The following is a 17,382-nucleotide window of genomic DNA, read 5'->3' as shown; positions in this document are numbered from 1 at the left end:
GTTAGATTAGGGAAATATCCTCGAGGTCACAAAGCTATCATAATGGGGTAGTTAGTAGTAGTTTCTTGATTTGAATTTTACACTCTTTCTAAAAACACATTGAATACTGTGTTGTTGTTGTTTTTTTTAAAGATTTGATTTATTTATTCATGAGAGACACAGAGAGAGAGAGAGGCAGAGACACAGGCAGAGGGAGAAGCAGGCTTCATGCAGGGAGCCCCATGTGGGACCTGATCCTGGGACTCCGGGATCACGCCCTGGGCTGAAGGTGGCGCTAAACCGCTGAACCCCCCTGGATGCCCTACTGTGTTATATTATGAAACTAGGTAGACAAGTAAGAATATAACAATACCATCTCTGAAAGACCTCTTTAATTATGTACTTTTTAAAAATTTTTTTATTTATTCATTCATGAGAGACACAGAATGAGAGAGGCAGAGACATAGGCAGAGAGAGAAGCAGGCTCCATGCAGGGAGCCTGATCCTGGGACTTCTGGATCATGCCCTGAGCCAAAGCAGATGCCCAACTGCTGAGCCACCCAGGCATCCCTTATGTACTTTTTTTTAAAGGGTCAGAACCTATAAACCATTTTATTCCATTTTTACAGAAAAATTTTCCCAATGCCTCCTCCACAAAAAATATACATATATATATGTGCATATATACATCTATATACACACACTTTAATGTTTATTAAATACATTTTTCCATTTTTAAGCTAGCCTGTAATAAACTTTGATATCCTTAGAAGCTGAAAAGATTGTGCATTTTGAACATTTAAACAGTTTTTAAAATAAATATTTCATATCAGAAGCAAACTAGGAGATCTTGGGAAGATTTCTAGATATTCATAAATAAAAACATTTCATTTCTGCCCTAATACTTTGAGGTCTTTCCCAACCCCCACATCTTTCCCACTAGTTTTTTTTTTGTTTTTTTGTTTTTTAATTTTTTTTTTATTATTTATTTATGTAGTCACACAGAGAGAGAGAGAGAGAGAGGCAGAGACACAGGCAGAGGGAGAAGCAGGCTCCATGCACCGGGAGCCTGACGTGGGATTCGATCCCGGTCTCCAGGATCGCGCCCTGGGCCAAAGGCAGGCGCCAAACCGCTGCGCCACCCAGGGATCCCTCCCACTAGTTTTAAATAGCTTCTTAGAGCAGAATTTTGCACCTATTGGTGTTTTATTTTAGTCCTAGAATTCACTCCAGAATTTCATAACATTTGGAAAAATAGCCCACAGGACCATGAGTAATTATGACTAGTCTCTAGTAGAAATAGAGCTACTGTTTATATATAACAAATCAGTTTTAAGCAGTTAACCTAATGATTTCCCTTAATTTTCACAATAATCTAGTTAGTTGGGCAGCCCCCGTGGCCCAGCGGTTTAGCGCCACCTTCAGCCCAGGATGTGATCCGGGAGACCAGGGATCAAATCCCACGCCAGGCTCCCTGCGTGGAGCCTGCTTCTCCCTCTGCCTGTGTCCCTGCCTCTCTTTCTCTCTGTGTCTGTCATGAATAAATAAATAAAATCTTTTAAAAAATAATCTAGTTAAGTATACTATTATTTAAGCCCGTTTTACAGATGAGATGACTGAGGAACAGAAAGACGACCTGTCACCTAAGTGGCCTGCCCAGAATATAAACTGTGAACTTCACCTTTTAGTTTTTAGCTTTTTGCCATTCTGCCCTTTAAAGTACTTTCAAGATGTGATTTGTAGATCTTTGTAGCCATCGTAAAAGAACTAGAATCACTGATAAAAGTCCTGATGCAAACTGCTGTTTTTAATGCCTGCCTTTGCCAGCAGGACAAAGCTTCCTTCTAATCCTACATATTCTGTGCTCCGCCAGTCTGGACTACCTAAACATTCTTGAATATACCTTGTGCTTTTCTCTGAACATTGTTCAGGCATTTGATTGTCTCGCAGCTGACAAATGTGGCATGATACCAAATTGTTCATTCTAGAAAATTCATTCTATAATAGTGATATTCAGTCTTGCTCTCAATAATTTTAACAGCCATAGTGTATAGTCAGCACATTTCTGATTTCAGTAATTTTGAGGGCAAGGGAAAAAGAATATTGAGGCTAATGACTTTGATCTCTAAAATGCTCCTAAACCTTATAGAACCAAAACAATTAGACTTTTTCTCAGGTCTTCCCTAATCATACCCCACCAGGCTATTGCCTACAGATAAAAATTTGCTCCCTTTCTATATTCCTTTCCCTAAACAGATGATGTAGGATTCTAGTCTTTCATCTCTGATTTTCCCTTGTTTCTATCCCTTCTCATTTTAACTCAGCAACATTTGTGGAGCACTTAAGTTCTGAGCGCTTTGCATAGCATGTTTTTCAGCCAAGCAAAAAACTGCCTTTAAATCCCAACTGAAAATGTCGGTCACCACCTAGATTTTCCCTTGTGTCCTGAGAAGGGCTTTATATCTGTGTTCTCATATCATTTTGTACTTCTTGGTTGATAGCACTTATCACATTATAACATAAAGAATTATTTGCATTTATCTCTCTTACCAAACTGTGAGCTCCTTGAATTAAAAAACTACATCTTGTTCATTTCTGTGTCCCGACTCAAACAAGCAGGTATTTAGTACAAGGGAGTTGTATCACGTGTGCTTTTAACTTGTAGGAATTTATACTGCTTGCCAAAAAGAGAAATGATTGAAATAATAAGGCAGTTTCACCTACCATTCTACCCAGTGCGTATATGCGTAGTAATGGATACATAATAGGTATGAATCTGTTGTTCCTTCAGTCAGTTTCTGTTCCTGCATACCTCTCAAAGTGACCATCTCATTAGCCTTAGTGTGATTCTCCTTTTGAAGATATTTTTCATAAATCATACCTCAGACACAAGCCAACCACTGGCTCCACTAGAGATGGAGGAAAAGCCATCTGCTTTGGATTTGAGAGGTGGTGTGTTGGTCTCTAACATAGTGCTTTCCTAAGGAATTATCCAGGGTAATTTTGACTAGACTGATTTTTACCATATACTCACTGACCTTAAAAAACTGTTTATAAAAGATAGGAATGCCACTATATAGTTTTCCTAAATAAGCAATCAATCTTCTGTCCTTACTCTGAGTTGTTATAGTACTTTGTTTTTATAAGTCAAATGACATTTTTGCTGCTTACTTCTTAGCTGTTCATGTCTGATCTCATCATTTGAAAAGTAAGGATCATATCTTTACATGTGGCATATATGGCATACAGCATATAGTGCTCATTTATACAATAAATAGACATTTCAATATGCTTTCATTATGCTAAGGTCTAACACAGAGGCCATATCTTTTAACTCACTATCCACTGATCATCCACTTTCACTTGATACCATTTGCTATATTTTCCCTTCCAATTATCACATTTCTTTTTCCACAGCTCTTCCGACGTGTTGCAGCAGCTTTGCCTGGAATGGAAAGCACACAGGACAGAAGCAGAGAAGACAGTATCCTTTTTGTTTCATCAGAAAATTTTATTGTTAACTAGTCTTTAGAGCTCCACTTGGTTGGCTAAGGAACATTATGCTATTACCTTTTACGGCCAGGAATTCAGGGCTTAGGAGCATAGAAGCCCCATGGTTTTTATGGTAAATGAGATCTGGTGGTTCAGGTGTACCTTTTGCAGCCTCCTGTTCACTGCAGTTAATCAATGAGAGGGTTTGTGTTTGTTTAATTGCTTGATTTTTAATGAACAGTAAACTTAGAATCCCAACCTTTTGCCTCTTAATTTTGAGTCCCAATGGCTTGGCTTTTTCCCTATAGTATACATCATATTTTCCTCCTTTGCTTTTTCCTGACATTTGAGCTTTCTGTTTGGCACAAGCAGGAAATACTTAATCTGGAGTTTTATTGTGGCCTCTGCTTTCAGAAACAGGACATATTATTTTAAAAGATCTTTAATTTTAATATTTTAATTGTTTCATATTTACCTAGAGTGTTTTTCCATATGCATTTTTATTAAGCCATAGGATTCATAGTACTTTGTGTTCAGCTTTTCTCACTGCTAAATGTTTTAGCATTTTCTAAGCCTTTATTATTTTAATAGGATTTGTTCTACAGAGTTGAAGTCACATCATTTATTCTCTTTCTGTTGCTAGAACTCTTTTGTAGGCTATTTTCAGATTTTTATTATAGATAATCCCATAAGGAATATCATCTTTACATGGTTTCTGGCTTGGCTAATTTCCTTAAAACCGATTCTCATGAATAGGGCTTAACCTTATTCTGACCCTTGTTGCATGTAGTAGTTATAAGCAAGTTTATTCCATTTGAGCACCTAATGTAGTGAACTAGCTGTATAGGAAATAATGTTCTGAAGCCAATAGGAATGGAAGTGGAAGGGGCTTGCAAGAGATGTCGGTATTCAGCAGAATTGGAATTGTACTTTCCCATTATAGCTCCTTAACTTTTGTTTCAGTGATTGACATAAAACTGGAAAAGCCTCAAGAGCAACCGGTCAGTGAAGGAGGCTGCTCCTGCTAATCCCCAGTGGCATCTTTAACTTTTCTCCAGAAGCTCACTGCTTTGGCCCCCTTACTCTTTCATTGACTGCAGTGTGAATATTGGCTTGAACCTTTTCCCTTCAGTAATAATGTATTGCAATTCATCATTGCTGCCTGTCTCGTGGAGATGATCTATTAGCTTCACAAGCACAAAAAGTCAGTGTCTTCATTGTTTATATTTTACAAAAAGCCAAATGATTCCAACATATTCCAGTGATAACTTTAAAAATTAGATACATTTTCTCAACTTTTCTTCTTTTTCAATGTTATGATAATGTACTTCAAAATGATGGAAATTTCAACATTATGTGGTTTGGTTAAGGAGCAGTTGTTCATAGCAGCACTTGCCTACCTACTTGATCTCTGCTTTTCTCACCTCTCCCTTACTGCATTCCGTATTCTTACTCTCTCCCTCAAAACAAATGAGGTATGACACAGCAGCACTCAGACCAAGCCCATTGGATCCTTCAAATTGAGTGATACCACCTGCTCTAGGCCTTGGGCCAAGATGTCCAAAATTATTTTTGAGCAGTGATATAAATTAGATTTTATTTGAGGTCAAAACTCAACTATCATGGTAGGCAGTGCTTGAATAAGACAAAGATTCTGATATATCTTCAAAATGAGTCCTAATGAACATACTAAGTACTTACAAGTTAAGTGAACATACAGTGTGTTTCAGACCAAAACAAATGACCCTTTCATATGTTAGTCTCTGGGAGAAAAGGATAACAGTGCTTCAGAACATGTTTTTAATACCAAATTCTTCCAGTGAACTATTTCTCCCAGGATTTTAAAATTGTCAAGATAAGGTAATTGTTTAAAAAAAAAAAAGAAGAAGAAAACTTTTGTAAGCAATAGATTTCTCTTGGGTTTTTGTTCTTTTTTCAAAAAATGCTATGCAGGCAAGGCACTATAGAAATCAAATTCCTTTAAGAAGAACCAGTGGAAGAATTTAAACTTGGCACCTTGATCAAAATTACAATAACCAGTAGAAACAATGATACTAAAAGATTATCAACATAAGAATCCTCAACAGAATAGCAAATACTTTGCTCAGGACATTGGAGGTCAAATTGAAAATGGAAAGTTTTCTTACAAGCCCCTAGAGGCAAATATGGAAAAGCATACATAGAAGAGGGAAAGGAGAGAATGGAAATAACTCAATATTATGCAGATTTATGCCTTATTTTTTAGCATTTTTTTTATGTTGGGTCTTTTAGTCTGGTTTTGCTTTTTATTAGATCTGTATAGTTTGGTTAATTAACCAGTGATTTAGTTTTATATTTAAGCTAGAATTAATCTTTTTTCTTTGATGATATTTATTTCTTTGCCTTTTTTTAAAAAACTACTTTCAGTTTTTAGATGTTTTGTCTAATCTATTTAGAGCTTCATCACCATGGCAATATATATTTCCCTTAAAACACTGTAAACAAATATACTAGGAGTGCACCATTTTAATCTTTACTAGTTATTGTGAGATTGCTGTGTAAGTTAATAAATACATTTGTAAATACATTGTTTGCAGGAAGAAAATTTCTGAGTTACAGCTCAGGAAAAGCCTACTGAATTTACGTTGTAAGCATTACTTAACACAGTATAAAGATGAAAAGGCAACAAAAATAATTCATACTCCTTCAGCCCCTCATTGCAACAAAGCCCTTAACTGGGAGAACCTTATTCCCCTCTTTCCTCTTCCTTCTCCAATTCCCACTTATTGTCACCTTGTAATATTCAGAGAGCACTTGGATTATGGGTCTGAATAGAGAAATGCTTTCAGATAATCATTAGCCCACATACCAGTAAGTTATACTCAAAGATGGGATGGAGTTGTAAAGTGCTTTTATAATACAATATTATTGTTAAAGGCAAGGGTTGACTCTTTGTTTTATTTTGACATGGCATGTCCTAAAATAAATATCAATTCAATATGGCAGATGGGTCATATTCTTTATTTGGAAGAAGTTGTGATTTCTGACACGGGGGTGGTTGTCTTCCTACACTGTAGTGTTTGACTCTTTTTATGTATCTTTAAAACAGTAATCAGTTCTACTGCTTTTTAATATTGGTCCTTTTATTTGGCTTGGGGTTCTTCAACTAAAGCAGTGAAGTGTGTTCATAGTCCCAATTTTTTTTTAATAAACAATTTTGCTGCCAAAAATATATAAATAAAACACAAACAAAAACAATTACTGACTTGGTTTTCTATTCCTGCCAAGCTAATAAATTAGCATAGTTTCCTACCTTCCTCCTTAGAACTATAAAGGGAACTTGAAATCCAGAAAAATAACGAAACAAAAATAAAGAGAAACCTCTTGGGAGTCAAACTCTTCAACTGTCAGAGAGTGGTTACAATCTGAAGATGGGGCTACTGGTGGAGGCAATAAAATAATATATGAAGAAATGTAGTTTACATTCTGCTTTTGCCTCCTCTAACCCCACTTTTGGCTAGGGAGAATGACAGCAAACTATTGCCCTCCCACCAAATGCAGCCTACTACCTGTTTTTAATTAAGCTTTATTGGAACTCACTGCATAGATGGAGTTTGAGTAGTTGTGACAGACCTTATTGCCCCAGAAGCCAAAAATATTTACTATCTGGCCCTTAACAGAAAAAGGGCCAACTTTTGCCTTGCAAACACGATAGCAGTTTTCTTTACAGAAAGGGAGGCCGCAGGACAGAAAGCTACAAGTGTCCACAGGGGTAATACCAGGGTAATGTAAAATTCCTGATAAGTGAGGAGTTGGTGAAATTAGAGGGGAATGACCTGCCTGCCCTAAGCCTTTCACTCATTCTCTAACCCTTCCCTTTCAAAAGTGAGTTGTAATCTAGGTGACTGCTTCCTACAAGAGCTGCTGCTTTCTAAACTAGTTTAAAGGTAAGGCTCTGAGAAAAGTGTTGTTTAATAGGATGTTACTGAATGGGAGCAATTACATGTGTTCTTGTGGTTCCTGTAACTGTCCCACAATTTGTCTGTTCCCTTCTTAAAACACTTGATATTTTGGTTTTTGACATTTTTCCAGTATACCCTCCCAGACTTGGAACCCATATGCCCAGGAGAATTTGGACCCACAAGCCAGAATAGTTGGCTGAAACTGCCTCAGAAGAAAAAGTGAATACCGTCTGAAGCAAAAATACTTGAAAAGACCAATAATTTAAAGATGGCTTGATAAATATTAGAGAAAATATTAGCAATATGGGACAAAAGTCAAATACAACTATTAAGTGTGAAAAATACAATAGTTGAAATAACACATGAGATAAATGGTAGACGACATTCCACTGATTAGTGAGAACATCAGATTGAGGAGCTCTTTCACTAGAAAGCAAAGAAATAGAAAAGATTAAGAGGATTATAGTATACATAACAACATCTGGTAGCAATTCCAGAAAGATAAAAAGAATTCAAGTACTGGGACACCTGGGTGGCTCAGCTGTTGAGCATCTGCCTTTGGCCCAGGGCATGATCCTGGAGTCCTGGAATCAAGTCCCACGTCGGGCTCCCTGCATGGAGCCTGTTTCTCTTTCTGCCTAATGTCTGCCCCTGCCCCCCCGTCTCTCATTAATAAATAAAATCTTTTAAGAAAAAATCCAAGTACAGAAAACAAAGTATATGATGAGCATCTGCATATCTTGTGAATACAGCTTCTAAAATGGTTCCTGATCCCTGCCTCCTGGATTTCATGCAGGTTTTGTACAATCCTTTTCCCCTAAGTAAAGGCTGGACTTGGTAAATTGCTTCTAAGGAATAGAATATACCAAAAGCAGTAAGATGTCACTGGAGATTGTATCATGAAAAATACTTGTTTTGCCAATCTCTCTGACTCCTCTCATTTGCCTCTGTGCAGCAGTCTACTGTGTTGCAAGCTGCCTATAGAGTCCTATGTAGTAAGGAGCTGACAGCCGACTCCATCAAGCAGCCAGTGAGGAACTGAGGTCCTCAGTAAAACAAACTGCAAGAAACTGAATGAAAAACAAGCTACAGACAGAAAATACTTGAATATTTCATGCTTGATAAAGGACTAGTTCAGAATATATGAAGAACTCTCTTAATATGAAAGAAAAGCAATCCAATAAAAAGGTAAAAGATTTGATGAGACACTTCACCAAAGAAGGTTATACAAATGGCAAAAAAGACATGAAAATGTTCAACATTATTAGTCACTAAAATGCAAATTAAAACCATAGCAAAATGCCATTACACATATACTAGACTAAAATTTAAAAGACTCACCATATCAAGTGTAGGTGATGACCAACTGGAACTCTCAGCTAGTACAAGATTTTGGAAAAACAGTTTGGCAGTTCTTAGAAAGTTAAACATACACTTAAATAACCTAGCTACTCCATGCTTAAGTATTTACCCACAAAAAATGAAACCATGTGTCTATAGGAAGGCTTGCACACAAATATTCATAGCTTATATTAGCCAAGAACTGGGAACAACTCAAATTTCCATCAAAAGGTGAATATAAACAAATGATGATGCACACTATGTAATATAGTATGCAGTGAAGCAGAATAAACTTGATATCCACAACAATATAGATGAATCTAAATGTAAACTATTCTAAACTCTCAATTTCTCAATTTCAGCCCCTGGTAATCTCTATTCTGCTTTCTGTCTCTGGATTTGCCTATTCTGGGTACCAGGTATAAGCGGGATTATACAGTGTCCTTTGTGTCTGGCTTCTTTCACTTAACCATACTTTTAGATGTTCATCCATGTTGTAGCATGTATCAATTTCATTCCTTTTTATGGCTGAGTAAAAGTCCCAAGTTACATATAAACTGCATTTTGTTTACTCATTCATCTGTTGGTAGAACTTGCATTGTTTCTACCTTTGGCTGTTTTAAATAATGCTGACAAGAACACTGGTATACAAGTACCTGTTTTGATGCCCTATTTTCAGTTCTTTTTAGTACATACCTAGGAGTAGGATTGCTGCATCATACAAATCTATGTTTATGTTTTAACTTTTTGGGGCTCCTGGGTAGCTCAGTCAAGCAGCAGCTGCCTTTGGCTCAGGTCATGATCCCAGAGTCCTGGGATGAGCCCCATGTCAGTCAGGCTCCCTGCTCAGCAGAGAGTCTGCTTCTCCCTTCGCTACTTCTTGCTTGTGCTCTCTCTCTCCCTTTCTCAAATATATAAGTAAAATCTTTTTTAAAAACCAAGAAAACAAACCAAAAAAAAAAACTTTGTTTAACGTTTTGAGGAAATGCCAAACTGCTTTCCATAGTAGCTGTACCATTTTACATTCCCACCAGCAATGACTATATAAGGGTTCCAATTTTCCATATCCTCATCAACATCTTTTATGTTTGACTTTTTTGGTGATAGTTCTCCTCGTGGGTGTATAGTGATATCTGTTTCATTGTGATTTTTATTTATTTGCGTTTCCCTAATGACTAGTAATGTTAAACAACTTGCTTACTACTGGCCATTTGTATAATTTCTTTGGAGAAGTGTCTAAGTCTTTTGCCCATCTTTAAATTGGGTTGTTTATTGTGTTGTTGAGTTATAGGAGTTCTTTGTATATCCTAGATGTTAATTCTGTAAGAGATGCATGGATTTACAAATATTTCATTCCATGGCTTGTCTTTTCTCTGAGTCCTTTGATGCACAAAAGTTTTAGACTTTTGATCAAGTTCAGTTATCTTTTTTTTTTCTTTTCTGCCTGTGCTTTTGGTGATGTATGTAAGAAATCATTGCTAAATTCAGTGTCATAAAGATTTTCTTCTATGTTTTATTTTATGAGTTTTATGATTTTAGCTCTTAAGCCTTTGATCCATTTTGAGTTAATTTTTTAATAATAAATTTATTTTTTATTGGTGTTCAATTTGCCAACATACAGAATAACACCCAGTGCTCATCCCGTCAAGTGCCCTCCTCAGTGCCCGTCACTCATTCACCCCCTCCCCCCACCCTCCTCCCCTTCCACCACCCCTAGTTCTTTTTCCAGAGTTAGGAGTCTTCATGTTCTGTCTCCCTTTCTGATATTTCCTACCCATTTCTTCTCCCTTCCCTTCTATTCCCTTTCACTATTATTTATTGAGTTAATTTTGTATAGTGTGTGAGGTAAGGGCCCAACTTCATTCTGTTGCATGTAGATATCTTATCCCCAGCAACATTTGACCAAAAAAAGACTGCCTTTTCCCCATTAAATGAATGACCTTGCACTCTTGTTGGAAGTCAATTGTCCATAAGTGTAAGAGTTTATTTCTGGATTATCTATTCCATTTGTCTATATGTCTGTCCTTATGCTAGTTACTATACTATTTTGATTACTTTCACTTTGTAGTAAGTTTTGAAGTCTGGAAATAATGGGTACTGCTTGCTGATTGCTTTGGGTAGTGTTGTTATCTTACTATTAAATCCTCCAATCCATGAACACAGGATGTCCTTCTGTCTTAGTCCATTTGGGCTGGTATATCAGACTGGGTAATTAATAAACAACAGAAATTTATTACCTATACAGTTCTGGAGGCTGGAACGTCTAAAAGTAAAGCACTAGCACAGTCACAAAAGGGTGAGGGCCTTTTTCCTGGTTCATTGCCAGCTCTTTGATATGTTCTCATGTGGTGGAAGTAGCAAGGGATCTCTCTGGAGCCCATTTTATAAAGGCACTAATACCACTCATGAGGGGCCACTCATGATATTAGCACCTCTCAAGCCCCTTGGGAGGATTTCAATATATGAATTTTGGAGGGACACAAACTTTCAGGCCATAACATTCTGCCTCTGACGACCCAAAATTTGTGTCCTTATATGCAGAATATATTTATTCCATCCCAAAGGCCCCCAAAGTCTTAACCTATTCCAGTGTCAACTTCAGAGTCTCCAACTTCAGAATCTTTTAAGTCCAAAGTCTCCTCTAAATCAGATATGGGTGAGACTCGAGGTGGATTCATCTTAAGGCAATGGCTCTCCAGCTGTGAACCTGGGGAAATCAATATGCTTCCAAAATACAATGAAGGGACAGGCATAGGATAAACACTCCCAGTCCAAAAGGGAGAAATCGGAAAGAAAAAAAAAGGAGTAACAGGTTCCTAGCAAGTCCAAAACCTTCAGGCACAGTGAGGCAGAGTTCTGCATTCTGGAGTAATGGGTGACTCTGCCCCAGCTCTCACAGGTTGGAGTCCAGTGTCTGTGGCTCTCTAGAGGTGGACTCTCATCCCAGTGTCTCTACTGGTTTGATGTTTTGAAGGTAGCCCTGCTCCGATGGCTGCACTAGGCATTGCCCTAGTGGGTGTTGTCTGCTGTTGCCTGACCCCAAAGCAGACTTAGTTCTGAGTTGCATACCACAGGCTCCTGGAGGGTCCATCCTTTGGAAATAGTCACACCTGGTGAAGATAGTCACACCCATATACTGTGGATACTACCCAAATTTGTTTGTGCCCTCTGAAGGGGATGTCACTGGGGCCTACCCTACACCTGAGGCAGCTGAAGTGCTAAGTGCCAGAATTTGGGGAGCAGAGCCTGCTATGTGAAAGGGTGCCAGGTGTCAGAGGTCTCTCCTTTCAAATCCTGTCTGAGACTGCAATGGGAGGGCCAGCCTTGAAGATTTCTGAACTAAGAAGTCATACTTTTATTGCTTTGTAGGATAGGTAGGTCCTGACTTCTGTTTAGTCTCCCATGTCTTGAATATTTCTTAGCTTCTGTGAGTTGATAGTCTCACACCAATTATTATCAAATCTGGCCACACCCTTTGTGTTCTGTCCAGAAATTAGCTTTCTTATTTCTTTCAATACTGATAGGCTGAGAATTTTCCAAATTTTAAAATTTCTACATCCCTTTTGATTAAGAATTCGACATTTAGGAATTGTTGAATCATTACTTGGTGCTCATCATGATAAGTGTACTCTGAAAAATATAACACTATATTAATTATCTTCAAATAAAAAACAGAAATAGATACACATGTAGAACAAACTTGAAAGGAGAGGCAAGGGACACCTGGGTGGCTCAGTGGTTGAGCATCTGCCTTTGGCTCAGGATGTGATCCTAGGGTTCTGGGATTGAGTCCCACATGGGGTCCTTGCATGGAGCCTGCTTCTCCCTCTGCCTGTGTCTCTGCCTCTCTCTCTGTGTCTCTCATGAATAAATAAATAAAATCTTAAAAAAAAAAAAAAGAGGCAAAATTGGTGAATGGGATTAAGAAATACAAACTAAGTTATAATTCACAGGGAAAAAAGTACAGGGCAGGAAATATAGTCAATAATATTGTAATAACTTTTTAAAATGAGTAACCACACCTGTGAGCATTTTGTAATACATTGATTGTTGAATCACTATGCTGTACACCTGAAACAATAGTGTATGTCAACTTTCTGCAATTAAAAAAAAAATAATTCCATCTTTAAATCATTTCTCTTAAATCTTATTATAAGCATCCAGTCAAGTGACTCCTTCAACATTTTGCTTAGAAATTCCTTCAGCCAAATATCAATTCATCACTCACAGTCCTACCTTACACAAAAAACTAGAACATTATTCAGCCAAATTTTGGGCACCTTATATTAAGCATTGCCTTTTCTCTGTCAGAGACCTCATCAGAATGGCCTTTTCTATCCGTATTTCTACCACTACTCTCTGGTCACAAGTGCTTGAGTATTCTCTAAGATTGAAAGTTTCTCTACAGCTCTGCTCTTCTCCTAAGCCGTCAAAAGAATTATCCTTATCAATCCATTAATGACAATCAATGTAGGCTTTTTCTAGCATGCACCTCCAAACGTTCAACCTCTGCCCACTACCCAGTTCCAAAGCCGTTCCCACATTTTTAGTTGTTTTAGGAGCAATCCCACTTCTTGGTACCAATTTTTCTTAGTCCTTTTGGGTTGCTATAAGAAAATACCAGACTGAGTAGCATTTAAACAGCAGAAATTGATTGTTCACAGTTCTGGAGCCCAGAAGTCCAATGAAATAAGGGTACCAGCATAGTCACGTAAGGCCCTTTTTTGGGCCACAGACTTCTTGTGGTACCCTCACATGGCATAAAGGGCATGGGATCTCTCTGGAGCCTCTTTTATAAAGACACTAATCCCATTCATGAGGGCTCCACCCTTATGATCTAAAGACCTCCTCAAGCCCCACCTACTACTAATCCTACCTTTAGGGGATTAAGTTGAATTTTGAGGGAGACAAACATTCAGACCATAACACATTGCATTTATTTATATATTTAATTTCTTTCAGCAATGTCTTAGTTTTCAGCATAGAAGTCTTTCATGTCCTTGGTGGTTAGGTCTGTTCCTAAGCATTTTATTCTTTTTGGTGCTATTGTAAGTGGAATCTTTTTCTTAATTTCCTTTATGGATTGTTCAGTGCTAGTTTATAAAATGCAACTGATTTTTTTAATGCAACTGATTTTTATGTTGATTTTGTATCTTGCAATTTTGCTAAATTTGTTTTATTACCTCTACCAATTTTTTGTGGAATATTTAGGGTTTTTACATACAGTTGACACTTGAACAATGCAGGAGTTGGGAGCATTGACACCTGTGCAGTCAAAGCTGTTTATAAGAAGGATGCCTGGGTGGCTCAGCAGTTGAGCATCTGCCTTCAGCTCAAGGTGTGACCCTGGATCTAGGATCAAACCTTGCATTGGGCTCCTTGCAGGGAGCCTGCTTCTCCCTCTAGCCTATGTCTCTGCCTCTGTGTGTGTGTGTCCCTCATGAATAAATAAATAAATTTTTAAAAAATCATATAAGAAACAAGTCTTGAGAAGGATGTGGAGAGAAAGGAATATTTGTGCCCTGTTGGTGGGAATGCAAACTGGAGTAGACACTGGAAGACAGTATAGAAATTCTTCAAAAAGTTAAAAATGAAACTACCCTGTGATCCAGTAATTGTACAATTGCCTATTTACCCAAAGAATAAAAAAATACTAAGTCAAAGGGATACAGGTACTCCTATGTTTATTGCAGCATTATTTACAATAGCCAAAATATGGTAGCTGCCTAATTGTCCATCAATACATGAATGGATAAAGAAGTGATATACACACACAAACATACAATGGAATATTAGTCACAAAAAGAATGCAATCTTGCTATCTGCAACAATATAGAAGGAGCTAGAAAATAAAATGCTAAGTGAAATAAGTCAGAGAAAGATACCTTATGATTTCACTCATGTGGAATTTAAGAAACAAAACAAAAAACTAGACTTAACTATAGAGAACAATCTCATGTTTACAGAGGGGAGGTGGTAGGGGACTTGGCTGAAACAGGTGATGGGGATTAAGGAATGCCCTGTGGTGGTGAGCACTGGGTGGTGTATGGAATTGTTGAATCACTATATTGTACACCTGAAGCCAATGTAATACTGTATATTAACTATCCTGGAATTAAAACAAATAGGCATATAACTTTTGAGTCCCCCAAAACTTAATATTGTTGCCTAGAAGCCATACAATATTAAAAACATAAACAATTAACATATTTTGTATGTTATTTGTATTATATATTGTATTCCTACAATAAAGTAGGCTAAAGAAAAATATTAAGAAAATCATAAGAAAGAGAACATACATTTACGGTACTGTACTATATTTATTGAAAAATTCTAGGATGCCTGGGTGGCTCAGTGGTTGAGCATCTGCCTTCAGCACAGGACGTGATCCTGGAGTCCCAGGATCGCGTTCCGTATCAGGCTCCCTGCATGGAGCCTGCTTCTCCTCCTTCTGCCTGTGTCTCTACCTCTCTCTCTGTCTTTCGTGAATAAATAAATAAAATCTTAAAAAAAAAAATTCAGGGGCAGCCCGGGTGGCTCAGTGGTTGAGCGCCGCCTTCAGCCCAGGGCGTGATCCTGGAGACCCGGGATTGAGTCCTGCGTCAGGCTCCCTTCATGGAGCCTGCTTCTCCCTCTGCCTATGTCTCTGCCTCTGTGTCTCTCATGAATAAATAAATAAAACATTAAAAAAAATTCTGCATATAAGTAGACCCATGCAGTTCAAACCTATGTTGTTCAGGGTCAACTGTATGAGATCATGTCATCTGTAAACAGATTATTTTACTTCTTCCATTCCAATTTGGATGCCTTTTACTTCTTTTTCAAGCCTAATTCCTGGGAGTACAACTTCCAGTACTATGTTGAATAGAAATGACAGAATTGAGCATTCTGTCTTGTTTCTGATCTAGAGGGAAACCTTTGAGTCTTTTACCATTGAATATATTTGCTGTGGATTTTTAAATATAATACATGCCATGTTAAGGAAGTTCTATTTCTAGTTTATTATTTTTGTTATAAAAGGGTTTGAATTTTGTCAAATGCTTTTTCTGTATCAATTGAGAAGATCATGTGTTTTTTCTTTATTCTACTAATGTATTATATTACATATGTAATATGTGTTATACATTAATATATATAAACCATCCTTTCAATCTAAGAAACAAATATTTCTTGGTCATAGTATATTCTCAACATTCTGCTGGATTCAGTTTGCTAGTAATTTTTTGAAGATTTTAAAATCAATAGTGGCTGTGGTTTTCTTGTACTGTCTTTGCCTGGCTTTGATATCAGTGTAATGCTGCTCTCATGGAATGAATTAGGAAGTGCTTCCTCTTCTTAATTTTTTTTTTTTTTTGAGAAAAGTTTGAGAAGGATTGATGTTAATTCCTTAAATGTTCCATATAGTGATTCAACAATTCTGTACATTACTCAGTGCTCAACATAGGTGTACTCTTAATCCCCTTACCTATTTCACCCATCCTCCCACCCACCTCCCCATTGGTAACCATCACTTTGTTCTTTATAGTTAAGAGTTTGTTTCTCGTTTACCTTTTTTTCTTTGTTTTGTTTCTTAAATTCCACATATGAGTGAAATCCTATGATATTTGTCTTTCTCTGACTTCTTTTTTTAATATTTATTTGTTTATTTATTTGAGAGAGAGAGAATGGGGGAAGGAGAGAGAGAGAGAATTCCAAGTAGACTGTGCCCAGCATGGAGCCCAATACAGGGCCTGATCCCACAACCTCAAGACCCCAACTTAAGGTGAAACCAAGAGTCAGATGCTTAACTGACTGAGCCACCCAGGTACCCCTCTGACTGACTTATTTCACTTAGCATTATACTCTAGAATCATCCATGTTGTTGCAAATGGCAAGATTTGATTCTTTTTAATGGCTGAGTGATACTCCATTATGTACATATACCACATCATCTTTATCCATTCATCAATTGATGGACACTTGGGCTACTTCCATAATTTGGCTATTGTAAATAATGCTGCAATAAACATAGGGGTACCTGTATCCCTTTGATTTAGTGTTATTGTGTTCTTCAGGTAAATAGCCAGTAGTGTGATTACTGGATCATAGAACAGTTCTATTTTTAATTTTTTGAGGAAGCTCCTTATTTTCCACAGTGGCTACACCAGTTTGCATTCCCACCAACAGGGCACAAGGGTTCCTTTTTCTCCACATTCTCACCAACACTTGTTTTTTGTGTTTCAGATTTTAGCCATTCTGACCAGAATGAGGTGATATTTCATCATGGTTTTAATTTGCATTTCCCTGATGATTAGGGTTGAGCATTTTCCATTTTCTTTTTTTTTTTTTAAGATTTTATTTATTTATTCATGAGAGACATAGAGAGAGGCAGAGACATAGGCAGAGAGAGAAGCAGGCTCCATGCAGGAAACCCGATGTGGGACTTGATCCCGGGACTCCAGGATCACGCCCTGGGCCAAAGGCAGGCGCTCAACCACTGAGCCACCCAGGCATCCCCAATTTTCTCATGTTTCTGTTGGCCATCTGTGTGTCTTTGGGGAAATATCTGTTCCTTTCTTCTGCCCATTTTTAACTGGATTATGTGGGGGTTTTGGCGTTGTGTATATCCTTTATGTATTTTGGATACTAA

General features: G+C 37.5%; 1 protein-coding gene across 5 annotated transcripts in view; it reads left to right on the top strand.

The window, feature by feature from the left end:
- RAB6A (RAB6A, member RAS oncogene family) overlaps positions 1 to 6,455 on the top strand; it is a 78,783-nt gene extending 72,328 nt beyond the window's left edge. For all 5 annotated transcript variants that reach the window (XM_026010513.2, XM_026010514.2, XM_072727382.1 and 2 more), the window contains 2 exons: positions 3,397 to 3,463; positions 4,435 to 6,455. In XM_026010513.2, coding sequence (XP_025866298.1) covers positions 3,397 to 3,463; positions 4,435 to 4,499 — 132 coding nt within the window. In that variant the 3' untranslated portion in view covers positions 4,500 to 6,455. The remainder of the gene's footprint in view (positions 1 to 3,396; positions 3,464 to 4,434) is intronic.
- Positions 6,456 to 17,382: the final 10,927 nt, after the last annotated feature.

This window comes from Vulpes vulpes, chromosome 11 (assembly GCF_048418805.1).
Source record: "Vulpes vulpes isolate BD-2025 chromosome 11, VulVul3, whole genome shotgun sequence".
Taxonomy (NCBI): domain Eukaryota; kingdom Metazoa; phylum Chordata; class Mammalia; order Carnivora; family Canidae; genus Vulpes; species Vulpes vulpes.
The sequence above is the reverse complement of the archived record's forward strand: the minus strand, read 5'-3'. Positions and strand labels throughout refer to the sequence as shown.